Genomic DNA, 27890 nt, shown 5'->3' with positions numbered 1-27890 from the left:
AGCCAACCAGAATTCAGCTGCAGCTGGCCAATGACGGAGCCTCTGGGTTGAAAAGTAAAACAGCCAATCCGGATCAGGGTTGCATTTGGCTCGGAATAAGAGATGTCATGCCGCCTTCCTGGCTGTTAGTGCCAATGGTGCTCGGCTGGTCTCGCGATGCCCTTTCAGTAGAAGCAAACCGCAACCCAGAAGTGTGTGCGCGGATGAGACACCTGCGGCGGCGCTCAAATCTCCAGCACAGCCCCTAGACTAGCAACAGCCAGGAGCAGAAACGCTGGCTCACGTGCAGAGAGGATCCCCCACCCGTCTTTTGGGGGTATTGTTTTCTGCCATTGCTGGTGTCCTTTAAATGGCAGTTTTCCACCGTGAAGGGAATTTTCGTGCACCTCGCTTTTGGGTGTATTTTCCTGGATTATCGTTTGACTCGGCTCTTTCATCCCCTCCTCCCCCTTTGTAGCTCTTTGCGTGCAGATGCACTAGAGAAAGTTGATGTGTAAAAATCTCTTAATGAAGAGAGGCTCCCGGAGAGCGGTTGAACAATGGTTATGAAACTAGGTTTTATTTGCCCTTTTTCTGGTAAGCATGGCGTGGATTTGTGAATGCGAAGGGTCTTGAGGTTTTTTTGCCTTCCATCTTCTACGTGCCTTAGTGCAACTCGAGTAATTTACGAACATTTTCTATTAAATTATATAATACTTTGGCAGCCCTTTGATAGTTTGTGGTTCCTCTGTAACAATCGGTACAGTAGGAAGTAAAGCTGAAACTCTGGTATTAGAGGTAGGTACGATTTGCACGGTAAGGCTTTGTGTGGTATGTGCCTGCCTAACAAACGTTTCTGTTTTACACTTGTCTGTCCAGTATGGAACATGCAGAGATCCTGTGGCTTTATAATGCTGACTTTGATTAAAATGCTAGGTAAGAATGATGTTAAAACAAAGGTAATTCAGCCTCATTTGTAGCTTCACAGCTTAGTGAGTTTGGAAAGTGGCCAATGCCTTTTTTTTTTTTTTTTGAAGCAGAGATTAGAGGTTTTTCTGGAATTGTAGTTTACTTTTCCAGTCATCTAAGTATACTTTATTGACCTGTTGTTCACAGATCTTTAGTTTCTGTGGTTCTGATGCGGCATGTCCTGAATGAGGCCAGCAATGATGCTTTCATCATGGAGTCCCGGTTAGAAATGTAAGCAATATGAAGAAAGACCTGACTGGCTGAAAGAAGAATGACTTTTTTGTTAACTCACTCTGTTGTGAGTTGTTTATCTGCTGCTTCTGTTAAGACCTCCTTATTCCCTTCCCGCCCCAGTAATTTCAAATGTCTATTAAGGAAGTTGGAGTTTTCACTAAAGGAAGGGGAAGGGAAAGTAGTTCCTCAAAGCTTATTGTTTCTGCTTGTCCTGATTTTTATGCAAAGTAGCTTGCAGTATGTTTACAAAAACAAAAAATCCACCATCTTGATTCGCCTGAGGGTAGGAAGAACTTCCCCTAAAGGTCTTTTATCCACCATTGGGTGGATAAAAATGGATTCCCCTCTCCCCTCCACAAATCGGATTTTAAAAAATGTACATTTAATGTTTTTTTTTCTCAAATCTATTTAAAATTTGAAAAAAAACTATATTAAGAACTAAACTTACTGCAATCATTTAAATGAAACATTCAAGCAGTACATGTTTGCTGCTGAAGTTTTAAAGAAACACCACTGAACTGCTGGATGTTCATTCAGTTAGCTCATTTCAGTGACTAGTTCATTCAAAGTTGAAAAAGCAGAAAAGCTTATTGTGCAGAAGGATGAGATCTATTCGTTCTAAAATTCTGAAGTAGATATGCAGAAACAATCCATTCTCTCACGCACATTGTCTCTTTTTAAAAAATAAATCAGTTAGCTTTAAATGCAAAACATGTTTTGATAAACTTACTCCCTCCCCCCCTTATGTATACAGCACATTTAAGGTAGCCCTATATTCAACTGATACTATTTGAAAAAACTGGTTTTGTACACTTTTAATTGAATTCCAATTTCCATCCAAATGGAAGTAAAAGGAAGTTCTTCACTCAGCTCACAGTCAAGCTGTGGAACTCCTGCCTGAGGAGGTTGTGAAGGTTAGGACTATAACAGGGTTTAAAAGAGAACCTCCATGAATTTATCCAGTTAAGTCCATTAATGGCTATTAGCCAGGATGGGTAAGGAATGGTGTCTCTAGCCTCTGTTTGTCAGAGAATGGAGGTGGATGGCAGGAGAGAGATCACTTGATCATTACCTGTTAGGTTCACTTCTTCTTAGGCACCTGTCGGTAGACAGGATACTGGGCTGGATGGACCTTTGGTCTGACCCAATATGGCCATTCTTATGTTCTTATGCTGCTTGACATAAATCACGAGTAAAAAAATTAACCATAATCCAGTAAATAAGAAAAGCATCATTCATCATTTTCCATCATAAATATGTAAACATTAAGAATCTGAATACATGTATGTTAAACTATATAATTTCTTATACTAAATCTATAAATATTTATTTACCCTTCTGGTTAAGAAGTGCCAGATTTAGTGTGAAGACTATATTTCCTAGCAAATCAACATGTTTTAATGTTGATCAGCTTTTCTTTAGGAAGACAACTAAAAAGAACAAATGCAAAACAAGATAAAAATCAAAGATTTAAATTAAAGTTTCCTGCTTGCTGATTTTAATCAGTCTATTCTAACTGTTAGGGAGATTTTTGTTCCTCCTTCTGAAATATCTGGTACTGGTCTCCATCAGACACAGGGTACCAGATTAGACAGACCATTGATTTGCTTAGTGTTGTAATTCCTGTGGTTCCTAAATTTAATTTGGGTGTAGAATGTTGGATTGCTGTGACCGTTCTTGTATCATAATTGAGGAATATGATATGACTATGCATTTTCTTCATAATATGGCTGTTGTGAGAGGTAATGACCCTATTCATAGTGTGAAGAAAGGGAGGAAAAAAAACCCCAAGTTTTAACAGAGGTGACGACAAACAGAAAAACAAAAAGGATGTTTAGCATGTATTTGGGTGTGCATGGAGCTGTCTCCCATATGAAACAGGATTGTGGAAGCTATTTTTGTGCTCCTAATCTATCCTTATGTAGTTGAATGAACAGAAAATGTGCATTTGTAGGTTATTTTATTGTAGCTGTTTGAGTGTTTTCTATCATCTAATGAATGAGCAGTTGCTGCATTTTGAGGTTTTTGCCTTTGCATTGTTTCCTTCACTTCTCTAAAGCACATAGCAAAGATTGACCCACTACTGTTAACATATTAAAGGACGTTGAAAAAGTGTAGTGCTTGGCCAGACTGATGCCTGTTTGCTGTCTTGAAAAGATAATGTTTCTAAATATTGGTAAAATTTCAAAATCCGTGTTTGAAAAGAGGTAACTTCGTGATCAGGTGTAGGCTTTCTTGAGAAAGTAAGAGGCTTGTGGCATGTTGCCAATGTTTAATTTCCTTTAAGGTAGGGACTTATGGAGAGGCTGCCTGGCGCACTGGTTTTAGAACATTTGTAGTGGAAAGAGCTGAATTCTGTCCTGATTCTGTCATTGACTTTGTACTGACTTTGGGCAAGTCACTGACCCTTTCAAAGGGGTTGCTTACTTTTTAGTTGTCCAACGTATGGGCTGGTGTTCAGAAGTACTGATTACTCAGAATTCCAATAAAATATAGCCAGAACATCTGAAAAATGGCTACAGGCATGTCAGACCAAGCCATGGAGGATTCAAAAATTAGTGTACACCTTTGAAATGCTTGTTTCTCCATCTGGGTAATGGTGCTGACCTGCCTTTTTCAAAGTATTTAGAAATCTATAGATACTTAGTACTTTCTTTAAGCTTTTTATTACCATTATTTGTCTCATAATACTTCAGAGCATAGGAAAGCAAATAATGAAATGTCCAATTCTCATCTTTAAAAGAAAGTGTGCGTGGTTTGTTTTTTTTTTTTTTTACAGCTTTCCCATTAACATTGATTTAAATTTCCATTAATAATTATTTAGAGAAACACTGTCACTTGTGCTCCTGTCCCAGTTAATACAATCAAAGTGGATGTCTCTAAACGCAGGTGCTTCAGGTATGTTGTGCTATCTCCTAAGTGAAATCCTGGGAGAGGCTGCACATGGAGGACTAGGTATTTTGCTCTAAGGTTAACCTAGCAGCCCTCCTTTCCTGTGGGACTGCAGTCCCTTTTGCTATTTCTTGCAGGCACTTGCCCCAGAAAGAGAGTATTTTTCTGCAAAGACCTGTTGAGGAGGTGGTATTTTGAAAGTGCTGGCATTTATTCTCTAAAGAGAGGGAAAGAGCTTCTCCCCTAGATATCCAGGAAAAGGTCCATTCTCAGGCCTTTTTGGATTTTCCTTTACTGTTGTTAGTCTTGGATGCTGCCAGATTTCTCTCACTCAGGATGGAGACTCCTTTGTTTTGGATTACGGTTAAGACAGTTTGAAAAAGTAATCTCTGGAAGGAAAGACTTTTTATGTGTCAGAGACTTTGAAATCTTCTGAATTTCCCCTTTAAAAACGCTGTCACCCCCAGTCATCTGTTCCTCCTTACTGCAAACTTCTAGTAGATTTCCTTGAGGGTGTGGTAAACTCATTTAACCTGTTAGGCTTTCACAACGTGAAATTAATTGAAGTCAGTAAATCTTATTGAATTTGAAATCCTATTAAATTCTGGTGACTGTGCCAGAAAGCAGTCACATTTGCCATAGTGTGTTCTGGGATGATTTGAATCTGAATATATTTGGCTGCTCTCCCTTCCCATCTCAATGCCTCCTATACACCATTATTATTTTATTAGTAGTAGTAATAGAATATGTTAAGCTTCCAGGGTGAGCTGTACCTTTGTCCCCTCACTCAATCTCTCCATAGACAGTGCTTCCAAATGACAGGCTAAGGCTTATACTTCTCTTAGGGTGGAATCCCACAATCCAGCCCACTGGTAGACAGGGTCCCCTAGTCCCAGCATCTCAATTCACTAACCCTGTGTCCTCAGCAGGTCCAGCTGGGTTTTGGCCCTTGCTATAGACTTCCCTCTGGGAGCCTGTGACCAGTATGAAAGTGCAGTGACTGAATAGCCTCTTCAAAACAAAGTAGCCACTTGCATGGTGAAATTAAAGGACACTTGCTGGACAAATTTCCTTTCCCTGATTTTCGTTTTTTAGGCCTATTCTAGCAAAGGTTAAATAAAATGGACCAAATTCTCCTCTTGATTACAGGTATGCTAACTTGCTTCACTACACTGGGACCATTCTCCTCTTCTAGCCCATGAACTAGTTTCAGTGTTGAGTGACTCAGAGCAATATAAGCACTCTCTTTGGGCCCCGCTAACTGGAAGTGCACAGTTGTCTGACTCAGATAGTAGAATATGTGTTCTAGCCCTTTCTTTGGTTTGCTGTGCCCATGTGGCAGCTTAGCTACAGGATGGTGTTAGGGAAAAATGTCATGACCTAGGCTGTAACCCAGTTGCATAATGTGGTTTTATAACTATGTTGTCCCATTCACACTACAAACAATAAAACCGTATTAGAAATATAACATACAACTGTGGGCAGTTAGAGATTTGTGTAGAAGAGTGCTATGCCAAACTCAGTACTGGAGAGTAACAAGCAAATAACTGGTTCACTTTATTTTACTATTTTTTATTTCTATAGAATCTTGCATCTTAAGATCTCAATAATTTTATAATGAATTTAGCTTTGGAGCGCTCTGTGAGGTAGAGAAGTATGTTACTGAGGCAAAGAGACTTTAAGTGAAATTTTTCCTGTGGTAGAGCCAGAAGCTGTGGCTCCTAGTCCTCTATTGTCTTAGACACACACCTATTCTTCTTCAGAACCAATTTACAATTAGAGGAAGGAGTAGTGTGGTTTGAGTAGCCTGAGCTTGTCATAAAGACCAGGATGGATTTTCAGATTTCCTTGGGAATAATCTGATTCCTTTGTCTGGGAAAACAACTTTGCCTTTGTGATTCTTGTTTTTAGTTACAGGGCTCCAAGGCTTTCAGAATACTGGTAGTAATTTAATAGGAATTGGGTTGTGACTTTTCATCCTGTAAATGAGCTGTACTTGATTATTAATGACTGGAACACTGGGCTTGTAGATATCTTTTTTTATATTGCTTCTGCAGGGATTCTGTACTGATGTGGAGACCATATGAACCTCTGATTGGACCCCACCATTTTCTGTTGTACGAAGGAGGGTGCTTTGACCCCGGAGAATAACTTCTATAGGCTGACATGGCAACGATGAGATCCAACTTGGGCATTATGAAGATTCTTCACTTGAAGAAGAGAGGCTGTTTTCTGCTGAAGCTTTTGTGTCTGGTTGCCTTGGTGTTAATCTTTTGTGAATTCTTAATTTATTATGTGGTGATATTTCAGTGTCATTGGCCAGAAGTTAAAATAGAAGCTCACAGGAGCAGCAAACAGTCTTCGGCTTCTGTCTTGAAGGCCATGTTTTTATCTGATACCCACCTGCTTGGCGAAATCAAAGGGCATTGGCTAGACAAATTAAGAAGGTAAGAACTGAATTTAGGGAACATGTTGTAACCAATTTTTAAAGCCTTTATCAGAGCCATGTATAAGCAGTAGTAAATGTAGTGGCATTTGTGGCAAGTAGCCAGTCTGGCTTCTTACTTGCTTATCTAAATTACGGGGGAAGAGAATAATGGAGGGTTAGTGAATTAGACTGTGTTTAATCAGTGCAGTCTCTGACAGACCAAGGCTAGTGTTGCTGGTGTATTGTGCTGCCATAAGCTTCTGAGTACATTGTCTGTCTCAAAGAATCCTTTGCAGTTTATAATAATACTTATAAATTATACAGTGCTTTACAAAAATGAAGTAGTTAATCTCCACTGTTAGTAATAGTATCCCCATTTACGGGGGTGGGGGAACTGATAGTAATTTGTCCAGTGTCACACTGAGCCAGTGTCAGGGCCAGGACTAGGATTAAAATCAAACTCTCCCAATCCGTGCCTAATCCACTACACCACATTGCTTACCTCTTGTAATCCACAGAGAAGCAGAACTTTGAAGGAAAGTATCTATTTTTCCATGGCAGGAGCTATGTGACTGAGTGGCATCAAATTAAATCTCTACTGAACATTCTTTTATCTTTTAATAACTATAAATGTACTTAAAGGAAGAGTTGGGGAGAGTGAGCTCAAGCCCTGATAATAGAGTGGAGTGAGTGAGGTGGGAGTCGCCCTGGCTCCACCCTCCTGAGGGTATGTCTACACTACGGAATAAGGTCGAATTTATAGAAGTCGGTTTTTTAGAAATCGGTTTTATATATTCGAGTGTGTGTGTCCCCACAGAAAATGCTCTAAGTGTATTAAGTGCATTAACTCGGCGGAGCGCTTCCACAGTACCGAGGCTAGAGTCGACTTCCGGAGCGTTGCACTGTGGGTAGCTATCCCACAGTTCCCGCAGTCTCCACTGCCCATTGGAATTCTGGGTTGAGATCCCAATGCCTGATAGGGCTAAAACATTGTCGCGGGTGGTTCTGGGTACATATCGTCAGGCCCCCGTTCCCTCCCTCCCTCCGTGAAAGCAAGGGCAGACAATCGTTTCGCGCCTTTTTTCCTGAGTTACCTGTGCAGACGCCATACCATGGCAAGCATGGAGCCCGCTCAGGTAACCGTCACCCTATGTCTCCTGGGTGCTGGCAGACGCGGTACGGCTTTGCTACACAGTAGCAGCAACCCATTGCCTTCTGGCAGCAGACGGTGCAATACGACTGGTAGTCGTCCTGGTCGTGTCCGAGGTGCTCCTGGCCACGTCGGCTGGGAGCGCCTGGGCAGACATGGGCGCAGGGACTAAATTTGGAGTGACTTGACCAGGTCATTCTCTTTAGTCCTGCAGTCAGTCCCATTGAACCGTCTTATGGTGAGCGGGCAGGCGATACGGACTGCTAGCAGTCGTACTGTACCATCTTCTGCCAGGCAGGCAAGAGATGAGGATGGCTAGCAGTCGTACTGTACCATCTTCTGCCGAGCAGCCATGAGATGTGGATGGCATGCAGTCCTTCTGCACCGTCTGCTGCCAGCCAAAGATGTAAAAGATAGATGGAGTGGGTCAAAACAAGAAATAGACCAGATTTGTTTTGTACTCATTTGCCTCCTCCCCTGTCTAGGGGACTCATTCCTCTAGGTCACACTGCAGTCACTCACAGAGAAGGTGCAGCGAGGTAAATCTAGCCATGTATCAATCAGAGGCCAGGCTAACCTCCTTGTTCCAATAAGAACGATAACTTAGGTGCACCATTTCTTATTGGAACCCTCCGTGAAGTCCTGCCTGAAATACTCCTTGATGTAAAGCCACCCCCTTCGTTGATTTTAGCTCCCTGAAGCCAACCCTGTAAGCCGTGTCGTCAGTCGCCCCTCCCTCCGTCAGAGCAACGGCAGACAATCGTTCCGCGCCTTTTTTCTGTGCGGACGCCATACCAAGGCAAGCATGGAGGCCGCTCAGCTCACTTTGGCAATTAGGAGCACATTAAACACCACACGCATTATCCAGCAGTATATGCAGCACCGGAACCTGGCAAAGCGATACCGGGCGAGGAGGCGACGTCAGCGCGGTCACGTGAGTGATCAGGACATGGACACAGATTTCTCTGAAAGCATGGGCCCTGCCAATGCATGCATCATGGTGCTAATGGGGCAGGTTCATGCTGTGGAACGCCGATTCTGGGCTCGGGAAACAAGCACAGACTGGTGGGACCACATAGTGTTGCAGGTCTGGGACGATTCCCAGTGGCTGCGAAACTTTCGCATGCGTAAGGGCACTTTCATGGAACTTTGTGACTTGCTTTCCCTGCCCTGAGGCGCATGAATACCAAGATGAGAGCAGCCCTCACAGTTGAGAAGCGAGTGGCGATAGCCCTGTGGAAGCTTGCAACGCCAGACAGCTACCGGTCAGTTGGGAATCAATTTGGAGTGGGCAAATCTACTGTGGGGGCTGCTGTGATGCAAGTAGCCCACGCAATCAAAGATCTGCTGATATCAAGGGTAGTGACCCTGGGAAATGTGCAGGTCATAGTGGATGGCTTTGCTGCAATGGGATTCCCTAACTGTGGTGGGGCCGTAGACGGAACCCATATCCCTATCTTGGCACCGGAGCACCAAGCCGCCGAGTACATAAACCGCAAGGGGTACTTTTCGATAGTGCTGCAAGCTCTGGTGGATCACAAGGGACGTTTCACCAACATCAACGTGGGATGGCTGGGAAAGGTGCATGATGCTCGCATCTTCAGGAACTCTGGTCTGTTTCAAAAGCTGCAGGAAGGGACTTTATTCCCAGACCAGAAAATAACTGTTGGGGATGTTGAAATGCCTATATGTATCCTTGGGGACCCAGCCTACCCCTTAATGCCATGGCTCATGAAGCCGTACACAGGCAGCCTGGACAGTAGTCAGGAGCTGTTCAACTACAGGCTGAGCAAGTGCAGAATGGTGGTAGAATGTGCATTTGGACGTTTAAAGGCGCGCTGGCGCAGTTTACTGACTCGCTTAGACCTCAGCGAAACCAATATTCCCACTGTTATTACTGCTTGCTGTGTGCTCCACAATATCTGTGAGAGTAAGGGGGAGACGTTTATGGCGGGGTGGGAGGTTGAGGCAAATTGCCTGGCTGCTGGTTACGCGCAGCCAGACACCAGGGCGGTTAGAAGAGCACAGGAGGGCGCGGTACGCATCAGAGAAGCTTTGAAAACCAGTTTCATGACTGGCCAGGCTACGGTGTGAAAGTTCTGTTTGTTTCTCCTTGATGAAACCCCCCGCCCCTTGGTTCACTCTACATCCCTGTAAGCTAACCACCTGCCCCTCCTCCCTTCAATCACCGCTTGCAGAGGCAATAAAGTCATTGTTGCTTCACATTCATGCATTCTTTATTCATTCATCACACAAATAGGGGGATGACTACCAAGGTAGCCCAGGAGGGGTGGTGGAGGAGGGAAGGAAAATGCCGCACAGCACTTTAAAAGTTTACAACTTTAAAATTTATTGAATGACAGCCTTCTTTTTTTTTTGGGCAATCCTCTGTGGTGGAGTGGCTGGTTGGCCGGAGGCCCCCCCACCGCGTTCTTGGGCGTCTGGGTGTGGAGGCTATGGAACTTGGGGAGGAGGGCGGTTGGTTACAGAGGGGCTGCAGTGGCAGTCTGTGCTCCAGCTGCCTTTGCTGCAGCTCAACCATACACTGGAGCATACTGGTTTGGTCCTACAGCAGCCTCAGCATTGAATCCTGCCTCCTCTCATCATGCTGCCACCACATTTGAGCTTCAGCCCTGTCTTCAGCCCGCCACTTACTCTCTTCAGCCCGCCACCTCTCCTCCCGGTCATTTTGTGCTTTCCTGCACTCTGACATTATTTGCCTCCACGCATTCGTCTGTGCTCTGTCAGTGTGGGAGGACAGCATGAGCTCAGAGAACATTTCATCGCGAGTGCGTTTTTTTTTCTTTCTAAGCTTCACTAGCCTCTGGGAAGGAGAAGATCCTGTGATCATTGAAACACATGCAGCTGGTGGAGAAAAAAAAAGGGACAGCGGTATTTAAAAAGACACATTTTATAAAACAGTGACTACGCTCTTTCAGGGTAAACCTTGCTGTTAACATTACATACATAGCACATGTGCTTTCGTTACAAGGTCGCATTTTGCCTCCTCCCACCGCGTGACTACCCCCTCAACCTTCCCCCCTCCCTGTGGCTAACAGCGGGGAACATTTCTGTTTAGCCACAGGCAAACAGCCCAGCAGGAATGGGCTCCTCTGAGTGTCCCCTGAAGAAAAGCACTCTATTTCAACCAGGTGACCATGAATTATATCTCACTCTCCTGAGGATAACACAGAGAGATAAAGAACGGATGTTGTTTGAATGCCAGCAAACATACACTGCAATGCTTTGTTCTACAATGATTCCCGAGTACGTGTTACTGGCCTGGAGTGGTAAAGTGTCCTACCATGAAGGACGCAATAAGGCTGCCCTCCCCAGAAACCTTTTGCAAAGGCTTTAGGACTACATCTAGGAGAACCGCAAATGCCAGGGCAAAGTAATCCTTTCACATGCTTGCTTTTAAACCATGTATAGTATTTTAAAAGGTACACTCACCAGAGGTCCCTTCTCCGCCTGCTGGGTCTAGGAGGCAGCCTTGGGTGGGTTCGGGGGGTACTGGCTCCAGGTCTAGGGTGAGAAACAGTTCCTGGCTGTCGGGAAAACCAGTTTCTCCGCTTGCTTGCTGTGAGCGATCTACAACCTCCTCCTCCTCATCATCTTCTTCGTCCCCAAAACCTGCTTCCGTATTGCCTCCATCTCCATTGAAGGAGTCAAACAACACGGCTGGGGTAGTGGTGGCTGAACCCCCTAAAATGGCACGCAGCTCATCATAGAAGCGGCATGTTTGGGGCTCTGACCCAGAGCGGCTGTTCGCCTCTCTGGTTTTCTGGTAGGCTTGCCTCAGCTCCTTCAGTTTTACGCGGCACTGCTTCGGGTCCCTGTTATGGCCTCTGTCCTTCATGCCCTGGGAGATTTTGACAAAGGTTTTGGCATTTCGAAAACTGGAACGGAGTTCTGATAGCACGGATTCCTCTCCCCAAACAGCGATCAGGTCCCGTACCTCCCGTTTGGTCCATGCTGGAGCTCTTTTGCGATTCTGGGACTCCATCATGGTCACCTGTGCTGATGAGCTCTGCATGGTCACCTGCAGCTTGCCACGCTGGCCAAACAGGAAATGAGATTCAAAAGTTCGCGGTTCTTTTCCTGTCTACCTGGCCAGTGCATCTGAGTTGAGAGTGCTGTCCAGAGCGGTCATAATGGAGCACTCTGGGATAGCTCCCGGACCGGTGCAGGTTTACATCGATTTAACGCTGCTAAATTTGACCTAAAGTCCTAATGTAGACCAGGGCTGAGAGAGAGAGAAACAGTGAATGCTTTTAGATATAGTGTCCCTTCCTATGTGACCTTGCATTGTCCATTAGATGAACTGAAAAAGACTTCCTTATTTTTTCTACTTCAGCATTGGAAAATTTCATGTGACATTAAGACATCTTATAACATTTTCAGTTATGTGCTCAACCTAGAGAAAAAGCTATTACTAATAGGAACTACTAAATATAGGTAGTTACTACCTATCAGTATGGGACGGGGTCACATGATATAGTAGTGTAAGTCTACAATATTTCTGCCAAATTCACTGGTTTTACGTTTAATCAGAGCAGAATCTGGCTTATTCTGTGTCCCAGCAGAAACCTTGCTCAGATCACTGCAGGATGAAATTTACTAAAGGAAGACTCATCCCCACGGGACTCAAAACAGTGGCTTGACCTTGTATAGCAAAGTTGCTGTCTTACTTATGCACGCTAGCGTCAGCTCTATCAAGTACCCTTTTGACACAATTCATTATAATGTTTTATCGATATGGAAATTTGTTACCCATATCTAGCAAATAGCAGTATAGTAACTTACTCATTATAAATTGTTTTATCTGGAGGTCTAATTTGTGTCATTGGTTAGATGATTTGTAATGATGTTTCAATATCCAGCCTGGGGGTTTGTTCTGAGCAATCAAAACCTTTTGCTGCAGGAACAGATGCTTTCGGTCAAGTGTGTGCGATTATTCAACATACTTGCAACTGATCAGTTTTTACATGCTTTGAAAATAACCCATTAACTTGTGATAAAAGGTTAGTATCAGCACTTTATGTATGATGTCCCATGAGCTGGTGCTGATCATGGTTTATGTTGGGGGGGATGGAGGGAGAGCAGGGAGGTAGCCCAGGAGCTGGTGTTTCAGAGTAGCTCTTTCAGTCTTTGAGCGGCTGCTTCACTTTTCTGTCAGGCAAGACCTTGTTTAATCAGAATAAAGGATCAGGCAGTTAAGAGAGTCTATTGATTTGATGCTTCTTGTTTCTTAGGGAATGGCAAATGGAGAGAGCCTTCCAAACTGCCTTGTCATTACTGGTGCCAGATATTGTTTTCATACTAGGAGACGTCTTTGATGAAGGAAAGTGGAGCTTCTCCCAGGTAAAAGGTCCCCATCTACTGGTTTTTAGTGTCCTAAAATGCTGTACTGTTTTAAAAGAAATGGGGTTTCCTGGAAATAAATGGCATGCAGAGCAAGCCAGGCTTTATTTGATTTTCGTCTTCCACAATTGATGTATTGCAGATTTGTAGGCCATGACACTCCTTTCTAGTGCAGTCACTGCAAGGCAGTTGCACTCCAGTGTGAGTGGAGGGTATGTGTGGGCACAAATAAGATCAGGCAGTAGGCGTAGTCTTTTGCATTGAGTTGGACTCCAGCACCCTACACTCCTACTCTCTTACACTTGAGTGCAAGGTTAAGAGGAGGCAGGCTGTGCGCCAAGAATGTGCATGTCTGGGGAGATACGAGTTAAATGTGATCCTCTTCATGCTTATGAGGTACTAAAGCTGTGAAAAGGAGAAATCTACTTAATCCCCTGCTTTTAGGAGTGTATGGAAAAGAGGTAACATTTATAAATGTTTGTGGCCACCGCTATGATGCTAGGTGTAAACACTGACAGGCTACTAGCATGAGTGGCCAACAGTTCAAACTTTAAAATGGCAAATGACTAACATTTTACTTTAAAAGGCATTATTGGCCTTCTGAAACCCAAAGAAGTGCATTGCCTAGTGTATTAAAGCTGTTGGCAAATTAATTTTGCAAATATAAACAAGGGAATCAGTCAGGCCTGTGCATTACTGGGTATTCGTGTTTGGGGCTCTGACCTTCCTGATAGCTGGTCAGAAAGTTCTATTTGTGTCACGTATTCTAAAGCCAGCTAATAATTGTTGTTGCAATATTAATGACACTAATAGCAATTTTAATATCGTCCATATTCCATTCCTAGAGACTATACAGTGGATGCTGCTCTCATCTTGGCAGTGGTAGTTTCCAGTGGCTTGACTACAAACTGAAATTTGGTGATTCTCCCTGGATTTGATTTTTCCAATAGCTTCTTTCTCCTCTCCCTAGCCCAAACACATAAAACATGAAAATCTCAAAGTGGCAGCCTACTGTTAAGTCCTTTCATAGTTCTCTTCCACATCAGCAGTTTTTACAATTTTCCTGCAGGCCTGGGCAGATGATGTCAGGCGGTTTCAGAAAATGTTCCGGCATCCAGTTTGCACTGAGCTAATGGTTGTTGTTGGCAACCATGACATTGGTTTTCACTATGAGTAAGTATTTCAGAAAAATTCAGTACGCTGTCAGGTATGAAATGTCAGAATGTAAACAGTAACTCAGTATTGCCAGCCTCAAGAGATTGGCCCCAAAGTCAAATGTTGGTTTTTAGTCTGACTTTTGACTTTAACGCCTCTCTATTCCTCTGCCAATGTGTGTGTGAGAATTTTAGGTTGAAGAGTCAATGTTTAATACACGCTTCTCTCTGGCTGCTCAGATGGAGCTTCCACTTCCCCTCCCTCAGCTCCTAAGATAGGGCAACTGCCATCCATTTCCTATTACTGTCTTACTTTCTCTCCTGCTGGATGAGGTCTATGAAAATGAACATCCAAGAAACACAAAGTGCTTTTATGTATCAAGTCCTCCTATTAAGGATTTATGTGAGCTGAAAGATCTTTACATGTACGAATGTCTTTACAGCATCTCCTACCTTGCTAATTACTGCAAAACCCCACGCAGAGCTTTCTGTATCTCAGTGCAGTAATTATAAAAACAGTCCTTATTTTTTTAAATAATCAATTCACATTGAAAGCATTTCAAAAATAATTTTTAAATCAGACTTTGTCTGCATAACTTTGATCAGCTACATTAATAGATCGATTATCCAATAATTGGCACAAATAAGTTCGCCTTGGATTTGTCTGCCCTGGACCCGGCAGCACCGGTTCTCTGACTCCTGCCCCCACGCTCTCCTGGGAGGAGCGGCTGCCGAGTCTCAAGCACTGACCTGGTAATGGGTTTGTGAGTAGTTGGAGAAAAGCTGCTGCTGCTGGAGCTGAGTTGGGTGTAATGCGATTGGGCCCCAGACTCAACAGTAGCTTTTTCCTGACTCCTTCCCTCCCCTACATCTTTCTCTGTGTCCTGCTGTCCCAGAACCCTCTCTCTGCTACCACTGAGAGAGCGCCAATCCATACATGAAGGCAGGGCTCAGTGGCAAGGGCAGATCTGTTTTTCTCAGTCCCAGAGGCTCTCACTTGAGCTCTGCCTGCATGACCAGCCCTGAAAATTGTATGCAAGGAGTGGCTGCTTGGCTCTTTGTGGGAGTATCTCCTGCAGGTGCCCTAATCCACTGACTCACCACTAATTCACAGTCCTGAGTAACTGTTGGCTTCCATGTGAATCAGTTTTTTTATTATCTAGGCTTTTGTCTTCAAGCGTCAGTTAAGATGGGCTGGGTTACATTTTTAGAGCCAGACCTTGGGTGTAGCTCATGTGCACAGAGTGAGAGTTAGGAGTGCTCTGTAAAGGTGGCTTCAAGGTCACATCATGGTCAAGCTGCTGCTATAACTCATGCTGTGCTGCAGTGACCCAAGGTATTGGGAGGTATTCTGCCCCATTCCCTACTCTCTCAGCATCAGAGAGGGTGATTTGCATCTGTTGTATTTCACGCTGTGCTTGTATTGGGGGCTATCCTCCCTGGCTTGGTCATGCTTGCTTTGGGGCCAGAGTAGACTTGAGAGAGGCTGTATCGATCCCATAGAGAATCTCAGTTTTAAGGTGTAAGCTGGATCATGGAGCAGTACCTGTTTGGGAGTTGCCTTTTAAATCTGTAACACAACTATATAAAATGACTTGTAATGGCAAGTTTCTGAGCATCCTACTACTCTTATCTTTTAAACACAGAATGACCGCTTACAAGTTAAAACGGTTTGCAAAAGTTTTCAACTTCACCTCCGGAAAGCTAATAACCCGGAAAGGGGTAAAGTGAGTATAATTTTTTCCAACATTTTGAGCTTTTTCATTGTTTTGTTTAAACTTTTATTTTCCTGAACCCATTGTAGCGTGTTTTCATGAAGATTTGTTAAACATAAAACATTGTTTACTCCCCAAGAAACTGGTTTATAAATACTATAAAGCTGTGGTCTCCAACGTTTTTATGCACAAGATCACTTTTTGAATTTAAGATCAACCCAGGATCTGCCCCTCCCCCTTTTGCTCGCTCTCCCCCACCCTCACTCACTTTCTGGGGCAGGAGGTGGGGATGCGGGAGGGGATGAAGGCTCTGGGCTGAGGCCAAGGGGTTTGGAATATGGGAGGGGGCTTCTGGCTGAGCCTGGGGAGGGGGTTGGGGTGCAGGAGAGGGTGCGGGCTCTGGGAGGGAGTTTGGTGCAGGAAGGAGCTCTGGGCTGGGGCAGAGTGTTAGGATGCGGAAGATGGTGCAGGCTTCGGCCAGGAGGTGCTTACCACAGACCTGCTCCTGGTTGGCAGCGTGGCGGGGCTCAGGAATGCTGCCTGCCCACCCGCCTGCCCCGGCCCCATGCTGCTCCTGGAAGTGGCACATCTCTGCAGCCCCTAGGGACGATGAGGGACAGTGAGTCTCCGTGCACTGCCTGTGCCCGGCCAATAGGAGCTGCAGGGACGATGCTGGGGGCGGGGGCAGTGTGCAGAGCTTCCTCCCCTCACCCCTGCCCCCAGGAGCCTGAGCCCCGCCATGATTTTAGTGGCTGGAGATAGTGATCAACTGGCAGAGGCTCCAGGATCGACCAGTCGATTGCGATCAACTAGTTGGTGACCCCTGCTGTAAAGGGAGCTGTTTTGAGCAAAATGACTTTGCAACTCTTCAGTGGAAAGAAAACAATTCAGAGGATTTAATGGCAGTCATATGTGCTCTGGAGCACAAGAACAGACTTGTTGGGTTTGTGTTCTTTTGCTTCCAACCACTTACGGTGACCACTGGCTGCCAATCTTAAATGAGGAAAGTGGTTGAGTGAAATGCTCAACATTTAAGTATTAAAATTTAACACGAGTGAAATGTCCTCGCTTCTTCAGTTCCTGAAACTCATGCCTTATTTATGGAACATAGTAACATAGCACCTGGTCCTGCAACTCTTATTCACGAGTGATCTTGACTAATCACCTCAGCAGAGCTCGGCCCACAATGTGTCTGTCATCGTATTGCCAAGCTTGTTCCTTCCTTTAGTTTTATCAATTGGTTAGAGAAACTGTTGATAGCCCAGTAAATATTTCTGTATTTGCTTAGCGTGTTCCTTTGTTCTGGGTGTACATCCTGTGTAAGGAAGTGCAGTGGGAGAAGAGCACTGGATCCACTGAAAGACATCTTATCAGAATTTTTTTTGTCAGATAAAGTGAAGGGAAATACATCGATGTGTATATGGTCAGACTAAATAATTCACAAGAATGTAGGAAATAAAGGCTACAACTGTATCACTTAATTTTTTTAAACATTAAGCAAGTATTCTAAACAGGCTGGAAGTGCTATATCACCCATGAAAGAAAGAAAGTGTGCTTCATGCAGGCTTATGGGGAAAATAGACCCCAGTTTAATACAACCCTATATTACTCAAGTCTGGGACCCCAAACACACATTTCAGCTAACATTTTAAAAATAGTGCTTAAACAGGGCCTAACATCCTCTCCTTACTCCAGCCTGTGTGTACAGTACCCAATTGACCACCTGCTCGTTGAAATGAGTTTTCATTGTTAATAGCGCTTGGTAAATGTGTTCTAGAGCACTAATGCAAGAAGTAGCTATTTAGTGGAAAATGCTGCCTGCAATTTAAGATCTGCTTTTTACCAGCAACCCTTCCATGATAAAATCTAGCTCACTTTTGAGTATAAGCACACCACTGTTCCCTCCTCCTGCATGCTGAGTTGTGACTATGTCTCTTCTCCATCAGCTAGCAGGCTGTTCTTCTAATAGAAAAATAAGTGCCTATTTATACTTGTGACAGGGAAGAGCCTAGCAGCAAGAAAAATTCAGAGTTTATTTAAAAGCTGTAACGAAGACAGAGTTAGGTAAGTATAGTGAAAGCTTCCCTACCCTGCTTTGCCAGAGACCCCATGGATAAGAGAGAGCTATCTTTAGGTGTGAATCAGACTAAGGGCTTGCCTACACAGTGCCAGAAGGATGTATGTTGTGCTCTAACTGCCCGGCAAAGATGCTTCTTGCACACTCTACAGGGCACCTAGTTCATGTCAATATAGAATGTGAACAAGGTACTTTTTAGAGCATGCCAGCAAGGTGGCTGGAGCGCAGCATGTTAGAGTGTTTTACAAATCTCACCCCATTGGTGCACTTTGCTGGCAACCTGTAGACAAGGTCCAGGTTCATTTCCCTGGGCAGAGGCTGCCAAATGCAGTATAGCTTTGCTTTAACATTGCTCACAAAACCTCTCTGGCTTCTGAGCTACAAGTGCCAATGCAGCTTCTCACCTTCAGATTTCAATGTTATGGATTACTGCACTGCAAGAGGATATAATTTTAAACAGTACCTCACAAATTGTGTGGATATTGGATTAGTCACAGCACCTAAACTTTGCTGTGCAACCCAACTGACTAGTTAGTGTCTAACAATAAAACAGGTGATCGTGGAAAGCTGTGGTAACATGCAGTATCAGTATGTAAGAGATGCGTCTAGTGCAGCGATTCTCAAACTGTGGGTTGGGATCTCAAAGTGAACAGGGTTGCCAGGGCTGGCTTAGACTTGCTGGGGCCCAGGGCTGAAGCCCAAGCCCCACCACCCGGGGCCGAAGCCGAAGTCTGAGGGCTTCAGCCCTGGGTGGCGGGGCTCAGGTTGCAGGCCCTCTGCCTGGGGCTGAAGCCCTTGAGCTTCAGCTTTGGCCCCCCTGCCCAGAGCAGTGGGGCTCGGGTGGGCTCAGGCTTCAGTCCCTGCTCGTGGGGCCATGAAGGGGGTGATAGTGCAATGAAGTTTGAGAGCCCCTGGTCTAGAGTGTGGCCCAGACCCAGTCATTATTGAATTTAGTTGATATGCTTTGAGTTTTGTATCTGACTTATGAACGTTCGCTTTTTTTTTTTTTTCTAAATAGAAGGGCTTCATCTCTCACCACGAGTGTCTGGAGACCTAACAGTTGTCTTTCCCCCATTCCCTCTCTGTTCTCCCCCAGTTTTGTCATGGTGAACAGTGTTGCCCTGGAAGGTGATGGGTGCACTATCTGCAGCAGAGCAGAAGCAAAGCTCATGAAGCTTTCTCATAAACTGAATTGCTCTCAACAGGTAAGAGTCCAATAGTCCATTCACTGTAACGGCAGAGTTGGTGTTGCCGTTACAATCAGGCTGGAAGTCAGATTCTTCTACACTGAAAAATCTCAGTCTCTAGTTTGTGTTTTGTCTTTCCTCTCATAGTGCTTGGAGCCTTGTCTCCTTGATCATTCTTACCTCCATATTCACGGTGGATTTCAGTGTGCATGTTGCTGACTTCCTGCCCCGGTCTTTCACCTCCTGTAATCTTGTCTGGCCTGTTATCTCTCCATGATCTCTGCCAGCAAAATCCTGTAGCCCTTTTCTCTGCCACATACACTGATCTCTGCTCTTGTAAGGGAGCCAGCATAGTCTAATGCGGGGGTTGGCAACCTGCGGCACCTGAGCTGATTTCTAGTGGCACTCTGCTGCCAGCCGGGGTACCGGCCACCAGCCCCGCTGCTGGCCTGGATGGACAGAACCCCAGGCTGGCAGCGGGCTGAGCAAGGCTGGCAGCCGGGGCCCCAGACTGGCAGCGTGGGCGGCAGATAGAACCCCAGACCGGCAGCGTCCTGAGCCGCTCAGCCCACCGCCAGTCTGGGGTTCCGTCTGCTGGCCCCGCTCAGTCCATTGCCTGCCTGGGGTTCCGTCGGGGCGCCCCTGTAAATGTAAAATGTATTACTGGCACGCAAAACCTTAAATTAATGAAGACTTGGCACGCCACTTCTCAGAGGTTGCTGACCCCTGGTCTAATGGATAGGCAGTCTGGAGACCTGGATTTTGTTCCTCGCTTTGCCACTGACCTGCAAGTCACTTCATTTCAATTTCTCCATCTGTAAAATTGTTAATGGTTACTCTGATTTGTAAAGCACTTCGGGATCTAAGTATTATTCTTACATGGACAGGGCCTTTTTCTATCTACCTTTTGCCTGTCATGTCTCCTCCTAACCTGAGCGCTCATGCTGCTTTTCAGATGTACTCTTTTTGAACACTCCTCCCTGTCTTGACCAAATTAATTTGTGAATTTACCTTAAGAGAACTTCCTTCCACTACATCAATAAAATTTAAGTAAAAAGAGTATCAAACCACCCCATTTCCTCTTTCCTGTCTTAATGGAACCCTTTGCATCCTTGATTGTGAATTTTCCTTTCATCCCTATGTCCTGGATCTGCGGACTTGCATGTTGCCATTATCTGTCCAGCACTGTCTCTGAATACTACTAATTTGATTCCCACCACTGCTGAACTCTTCAAGCATGCTTTTATATCCTCTTGCCTTCTCTACAGCCACTCCAATTCTCTGTGGTTCAGCATGTTCTGTAAAGTGTTGCTGCCACCTTCTGATATATACAGAGAGTGTAATTGCATCCATGGCATCCTTGAACAATTTCACTATCTCCTTGTTCATTAGAGTCCAGTTGTAAATTGTCAGTCTTAATTTTTAAAACACTTCATGAACTTGCTTCTGTTCACCTAGTTCCATTCCTGCAGAATCTGACCTCTGTGTGATGTGCTCTGAATCACCTGCCATTTGGAACAGACTTCCTACACAGCACCAGCTCTCTTCAAATCATCCCACCATACAGCTTTTCTCTCTTACCTACACTTCTTAATTTCTGTCCTCTGATTTTACTCTGTAAGGCCTCATGATTAGTTTCTCTGATAGACATTGTAAACAAGTACTTTTTGCAATAATCCTTATGCAATACTAGTTTCTTTGAGGAAAATATCTTGCATGGTCTTCAACTTTGCATTTCTGTCCTGGCCCTCCAAGCAAGTAATAAATACAGAGCTAGTGCTGCACAGACAAGATTACATTTGTCTGGCTTGATTTTATTAGCAGGAAGAGAATCATTCCAAGAAAAGATGCAGTGATGTGGAACAGCTTCCAGCTTCAGAACCAATCCTTTTACAGGTGTGTTGGAGATTAGGTGGGCAGGATTTCACCATTTCAGCATATTTATCACCATTTTATAAAAGGCTGCGTTAACTAACAACTGGCTCTTGCTCTGAATCCCTGTCAGCATTACCCTCTTTACAGAAGAAATGACGCTGAATGTGCTGGGGAAGATTCTGCTCTTCCAGAGGAAAAGAACATCCCATTTAAAGAAAAGTATGATGTACTTTCTAGAGAGGCTTCACAAAAGGTTTGGTAATTTAACAACTTTATTTAATATCACAGTAACTTTACAGCTCTTCCTGAAATCCTTAATTATGTATATAATATTGGAAAAAGCAAATGCTAGCTGAGATAAGCTGAACACGCAGCTCCTCCTGGTTTAGTGAGGCCTGGGGGAGACTGCTGATAGACCTGCTGGGCTCTCTGTTTGGTTCCACATGATAAATCCAGGGACACTCAGTCTGCTGCAGAGCATTTATCCTCAGTGTAGCATTTTGTACTATACGTAAAGTTTTAGAGTATATGGGTAACCCATTTTTAGTAGGACTAATAGAAAAAGTCAGTGATCTTGTCCAGGGCTCTAAAAATACTACTTTTACTGAATTACTGATGATAAAATATTCCCAATAAATTAAATGGGCAACAGATTTTTTCCTACAGCAGAAATGTTTGAGGGCAGATCACCTCCAAATCAGGGCTACTCTTCATTTAAGACCAAGCTTTTCCATTTGTGTTGCTAAAGACTTGATACTAAGTGTTGTTCAGATTCATAAGGAATTTAACCTACTATAGTAAAATGTTACAAAATACCACCCTGTTTTTGTGTAAAAGGTCAAATAGGGTGATTTAATATTAAAATATGAATATTGTATTAGTGGAAGACACAAGGGTTTCACAAAATACTCTGCAAAAACAGTAGCCCAAGTAAAAATATGGAAGGAGAGCCCGTTGGAAGCAAAACTAGATATTAAACTGTGTGATGACTTTAAACATAAATTCAAATTAACCTTTCATGTTTGTAATTTTGTACTGTTTCCAATATAGCTGTTATGGTGGTTTCATCCCCGTTTGATTCTGAGTGGCCATACCCACAGTGCATGTGAAGTGTTGCATAATGGGAAGATTCCAGAAATCAGTGTCCCATCGTTTAGTTGGAGGAACAGAAACAACCCTAGTTTCATCATGGTAAATTTAAAGATTTTTATTTTTGTCAGGTAACTTTCATAAATATAAATCAACATGGCAATCAGCTATTTATTGAACTGCTGCTACCTGTTTGTTTTGTTTAAAAAGGCAGAACACCCGCTCTCCCTCAAAACCCAACATTTACCTAATACACTGCATCCACTTTAAAAAGCACATCAGGGGAGCCACACAGGTTGTGTGGTACAAGGAAGTGCTGTTAAAGGTCTATTTTGTATATTCGTAAAAAGCATGTGTAACGGAGTTTCTTATAAAGAGGGTGCAGGGTAAACTATTGACTTGTAAAAAAAAAAAAAAAAAATCATCAGTACCACGCACTGAACAGTAGAAAGGCTAGTTTTGCTTGGCTGATTTCTCTACTATGAAAATAAGACCATATCTATCTCAGATTTCTACATGGCTTTCTTGCCTTTCAGACTCACCCATTAACCACTTCAGAGAGGGCAAGTTCTCGTATGTCTTCTGATAATCTGCCTCATTAGTTTCAATTCACATGTTTTCTAATTTTCACTTAGAATGTTGGTTAAGCTCCATCAGATAGTTCCAATGAACAGTATCTTCTTTATTATGGAGAAAACAACCAGTTTTACAATCATTCACGTTTTTGAAAAGTTCTGTTTTAAATAGCAAAACCTAAAATTGGTTTGTTTACTTTTTCAGCATCTTGTGGCATGGGAAAAAGAAACTCAAATCTCATTGCTCTTTGGTTTACACTCTTTAGTCCATAGACAACACCACCCAGTCCCGTCTCAATCCATGTATTTTATTTAAGTGTTGGCATGTTTCTTTTGCTAAGTAGTCCTGCTTTTACCAGCTGCTAGGTATGCAATCAAGTGCTTTTGCCTATTTGATTTTCCTTAAAGTGGTTGCTATCAAACCATGCACCTTACCTCTGCGGCATGTCTAGTCTCCAGTGCTACAGGGAGTGGACTGACTGCATGGCATTGGTACTATATTAGTCCAGGTTCCGCAACCTACTGTAGAACTTAGCTGTTTTTGATGCAGAATCACTAAACCTATATCCAACCTCTTAGCAACAGCATGATGGTTTTTCTTTCTTTTTCAGGGCAGCATAACACCAACCAACTTCTCCCTCTACAAGTGTTTCCTTCCACTTGAGAGCAGAGTGGTTACTATATACTGTATAGCAGGGGCTCTACTGGGGGTACTGATACTAGCTCATCTTCAACTTCTCAATCCACCTTTTTATTTTGCTCAGCACTTAATCAGGAAGCATAAAGCAGTATGAAGAGCCAGACATCTGCATTCAGTTACTGAAATACCAAAGCTGAGAACAGTCAAACATCAGACTATATTCATGCCAGCAAATGACCTCACTGGATTGTTAATCCGAAGGCAGGTCACATTTACACATACCATAGAAATCCTACACAGTTGATATGACTACTACAGGATAAATAATTAACTGAAATGAACTGTTTTCATGCTGTACAAAAATACAGTATTCTACAATCAAATGAGTCCATTTCGTTGCTATAATTTTTGTATCAAATATGTATACTAAAAGTTTGTAACTGTACATTATGTAAATCCTACATCCTCAGCACTTGTCTGCACTAGTATGTCCTACCCGGGAGGAGGCATAGTCTTTCAAGCTGGAACCATCCCTGTATGTTTTATTGCTACATGCTCTTCTAATGGGATAGATACATCAGCGGATTTCCTTAGCATTTCTAAGCTGTCACACGCAAAAAACTGTTGTTTGGGAGAAATCCCTGCTGTGTTAGTTAGTAGTTGGAGATTGTAATCCCCTGTTTGCCAGACCATCTTTCCACCCCTCCAGGGTCTACTTGCCAAAACACTTCAGACCTTCCAGAAATTAGGGGTGGAACCTCTCAAGCTGCTCTTCTTAAGAAAATGTGCTATGATAAACTACAGGGCCCTATTGCACCCTCGAGGTCAGCATGGAGAGGTTTTCCCCAACAAAGGTGGTCAGATACTGCTGCAGGAACATTTTCCCATTGCTTCATGCTGGAGCCACATGGGGGACCAGGTGCATATTAAGCCCCTGTAGGATTCCAAAAGAATGTTAACAAAATTTGGTTATATTAATGCAGAGCCAGCTTTGAGCTGTAATGTCAACTTTAATGGAGTTTTGGGGATTGCTTCATAGGGGAAAGCTGTAGCAGCAGAGCTCCATTGGAGCCACAGCAATCCTCAGAGCTGGTGTAGCGGCAGAGAGCCTCCCAACGGGGTAGCTAGGTTGCAAAAAATCTAGAAGCCAGAATCCCTGCTGCTTTGTGGGGACAGGATAGACAAATGCAATTACAAGAAAAACCATAAGGAAATTCCACAGCAGGAACCAGTTTTCCTTTTGGTGCTCCTGCAGAGGCAGGGGTTTTTAGCCTACAGGGGTGGTTTGGTTTGCCTACTTTTTCTTTTATTCATTCCCACTTTTTAAAAGGTAAATTTTGCATGTTTCTAAAGTAATTTTGGAAGGTGTGGAAATCTATGCATAACTGGCAGTGGTAGATTTAGGGAATTATACCTATTACTAGCTAACCCCTGCCTTTCACTTTCTAGGAAATACATAACTGCATTTCAAATATAGAAATATCAAGACTATACATCCTACTAGCAATTTCACTTGGAAGGATAATCTTACAAAGATACTGTACTGTCTCTAAAATTATCCTATTTTAAAATAAAATTTCTCTAATTTAATTTTAAGTAACAGAGGACTGGGTTTATAAACAACACAAATCATGGCTGTATTATAAAAATCTGATTCATAGTGTGTTCCTGAAAACAACTCAGATCTTAATTTGTCCCTAAAATTTAAAAACAAAGGATGGAGATAGTCCAAGGAGTGATTAAACAATCTATGAAGTAATGTAGGCTAACACTTCTCTAGGTTTCTGTTATTGCAACTGTAATTTTAGACATTTGTACAGGTTATCTTGGACACAGGAAAAGTATATACTCACAGAGACATAAAACACCTATGTATAAAATATAAAGCAGTGTTATAGTTACTAAAAAGGACATGCCTTATTGCTACAGCAATTCTTGCTTTTATATATTGTACTGTACCACAACTTGTTTTGAGAATGTCATTTGCATAAATTATTCAAGTTTGAGAAATATTCACACAGTTTGATTCTACAATATTTAAAATAAAACAATTTTCTAATGTCTCTTTATTAAAAGAGAAATAAAAATGTCATCTTGTAATTCTCTTAGGCCAGACACAAGGGTTTATACCTCCTCTCCCCCCACCCCCCCTTCTTGCTATTTACTTGCACAATGAAAGCTGCTGTTGGTACAAAGATTGACGAGCTCTATATAATGGTGCTTTACACATTCACAATCTGCCTGTGCAATTGTGATGTACTATGAATGACCAAAGAATTACTAAACATATTTTCTAAAGTTAAAGGAAAAAAAATCCTTGATTCCCATTAAAACAACACCAGGTTGCAATTTGGACACTTGAATGAATTCCAATGTTTTAAAGCTGAGATTTCAAAAGAGAAAGGCATGTTGCTGCAACATCCGGTGACTGTAATACCTTACTTGAAAAGGTAAGTGGTTAATTTGCATAATTTATATTTTTCATACTAAAGAGCATTGTTTTTATATAAACCAGAAAAAAATCCCTAAACTCTACAGATAAAGTTCTTACCTCCAGTCACTGCTGCAGGTAAGGTTGACATCAAGCTGTACAGCGCAATCAAAAACATACTTACATCTTAGCTCATTTTACAGGTACAGCCATAATCAAGGCACAAAGATCTTCTACAAGTATTTTTCTTCAATAAAGTTGTACAAAATAATATTACATTTTACAGTCTGTACAATATAATAAACCAGCAGTAAAACAAAAAATATATATATATAGGGAGAGGACTGTTGTCCAAGAATGATCTAAACTAACCGGATCATTTGTGGACAGCACAAATAACATAAGTGAGGGTGGTAAATTTTCTGCCTAGATGCAATAGGCTGAAAAAGTAGCTGTAATTCAAATGCCTGAGGTGTGTAGAGGCACTTAGCCCCAAAACCCCAGAAAAATTGCTTATCTTCACCATGCCTCTCATTATCTACTCTACTTCCTGTGCCAGTAACGGCTTAAAAGAGGAGGTCACTTTATAAGTTGACCTGCAACTCAGTAATGCTAAAAACTGTGACAGAGTAATAAATATTGTGGTGCTGCTACATTGTGTGTATACTTCCTCAACAGTATTTAGTAACCTGATACAAAGTGCATTATTCTTTTTTCACCCATCAAGTACTCTTAATATCATGGTAAAAAAGGGACCCACACAAGGATAGGTATGACTTTAGTGTCATCCAGCTGACATACCAGTTTGAACTAACATAACCTGCTGGAAAAAATTTAGCAGGTTATGTTCAATTAGCAAAAACAAAACCCAAAAAACAAACAAAACACACCTCTAAAGCAACAGAGGTAGCCAAAGGGCTTAGTGGAATGACAAAGAAGTGGCATATCAAAATAAAGCACACAAAAAGTCCCAAAAAGCATGGCGGAAAAGAAACCCAAACTTGCCGCAAACCAGCTCAAAGGCTAAATAATTAAGGTAAACAACCTGAAAAGACTGACATTTCTGTAGTATTTTCTTCCACCCTGTGTGGCATAGTATAAAGAGAGAGAGCAAGAGAATAAGGAGCTAAGTATTTAAAACCACAGGCTCCACGGTGATCCCAATCACAAGAGTTCATACTGGCGAAGATGCATTCTCTGAATGATGTCTCGACAATCGTTGAAAACTCTGCGGATGTTTTCTGTGTCCACTGCACATGTGAAATGTGGGTAGCAGTAATGCCTGCCATCTCCACTTGCTGTACTTATCCTCTGCAGAAAAGGAAGAGAACATATTGAAGACTGATTGCTCAGGGGTCTGTCAGCTCACTACAAGGGAATTACATTCCAAACACCTGCCCAGTTGTAAAAAGATTAGCTGTTTGGAGAGCAAGAGCCCAGTTTTCAGCACTGCCAGTTTGACTATCCAAACGCAAATCCTGGATGTGCCTATGCCTTCCAAAGATATTCCTGTGTTTTCATTTGATACACACTGAAGAAATTTATTAAGTATAATTTATTAAGATTATAATCAAACATGCATATAAACACATTTAGCCTTTTAACAGGTTGGCTGCTGGCAATCTAGTGAAAAAGCCCCTGGAAGTTGACTTTCAATTCTTAGATACTGGTGCTTGAGAAGTTTTATAACCCAGGCCACTTCAACTGCTTTAGGCAGTAGCAGATTAGATAGCCATTTAGGAGCCTTGAATGTGGCTCTGGAGGCGTTGTTCAGTGATTAGACAGAAAACCCCAGGTTAGACAAAGAAAATGATATATAAGTGGGGTCTGTGAAGACAGATAGCAATACCTAGGTATCTTTAGGCTACAACACCTTGCTCTTGCACCTCAGATGAAATTATCTCCAAATTAAAAAAAAAAAAAGCTCCATTTCTTGCCCACAAGCCTAGGTAGCTTTACATTCTCTGAAGCAGCAAATCAGGGGATTCCAAGTGGGCTTGTTTTAACAGCCTTACTGACAGAGCATGTGAAAAATCTCTCAGTTTACAACGTTTTACTTTATAGAGATGTTTCATAGCTGCATTGTACTTGAGCAAGGCCCCATTCTCTTCCTAAGATTTGGACATTTATG

The 27890-nt window shown here is 42.9% G+C and overlaps 2 protein-coding genes across 6 annotated transcripts in view; one reads left to right on the top strand and one right to left on the bottom strand.

Annotated features, from left to right (window-relative positions):
• Nucleotides 1-90: 90 nt before the first annotated feature.
• MPPE1 (metallophosphoesterase 1) lies at nucleotides 91-23711 on the top strand. 4 transcript variants are annotated; one of them, XM_048840227.2, is made up of 11 exons: nucleotides 92-576; nucleotides 1096-1179; nucleotides 6132-6521; nucleotides 12908-13016; nucleotides 14086-14189; nucleotides 15817-15897; nucleotides 19059-19167; nucleotides 20971-21045; nucleotides 21155-21277; nucleotides 22075-22215; nucleotides 23300-23711. In XM_048840227.2, exons 3-11 carry the CDS (start codon nucleotides 6241-6243, stop codon nucleotides 23480-23482), a joined length of 1206 nt encoding a protein of 401 aa, XP_048696184.1. In that variant the 5' UTR covers nucleotides 92-576; nucleotides 1096-1179; nucleotides 6132-6240; the 3' UTR covers nucleotides 23483-23711. The 4 variants fall into 4 exon arrangements, with proteins under 4 accessions (XP_048696185.1, XP_048696184.1, XP_048696181.1 ...); XM_048840228.2 differs by lacking the exon at nucleotides 1096-1179 and having other exon boundaries at nucleotides 91-576; nucleotides 20974-21045; XM_048840224.2 differs by lacking the exon at nucleotides 1096-1179.
• GNAL (G protein subunit alpha L) overlaps nucleotides 22217-27890 on the bottom strand; it is a 340721-nt gene continuing 335047 nt past the window's right edge. For both annotated transcript variants that reach the window (XM_048840218.2, XM_048840220.2), the window contains exon 12: nucleotides 22217-27070. In XM_048840218.2, coding sequence (XP_048696175.1) covers nucleotides 26924-27070 — 147 coding nt within the window. In that variant the 3' untranslated portion in view covers nucleotides 22217-26923. The remainder of the gene's footprint in view (nucleotides 27071-27890) is intronic.

This window comes from Caretta caretta, chromosome 2 (assembly GCF_965140235.1).
Source record: "Caretta caretta isolate rCarCar2 chromosome 2, rCarCar1.hap1, whole genome shotgun sequence".
Classification (NCBI taxonomy): Eukaryota; Metazoa; Chordata; order Testudines; family Cheloniidae; genus Caretta; species Caretta caretta.
Note: the sequence above shows the minus strand (reverse complement) of the source record. Positions and strands in the feature narration are given on the sequence as shown.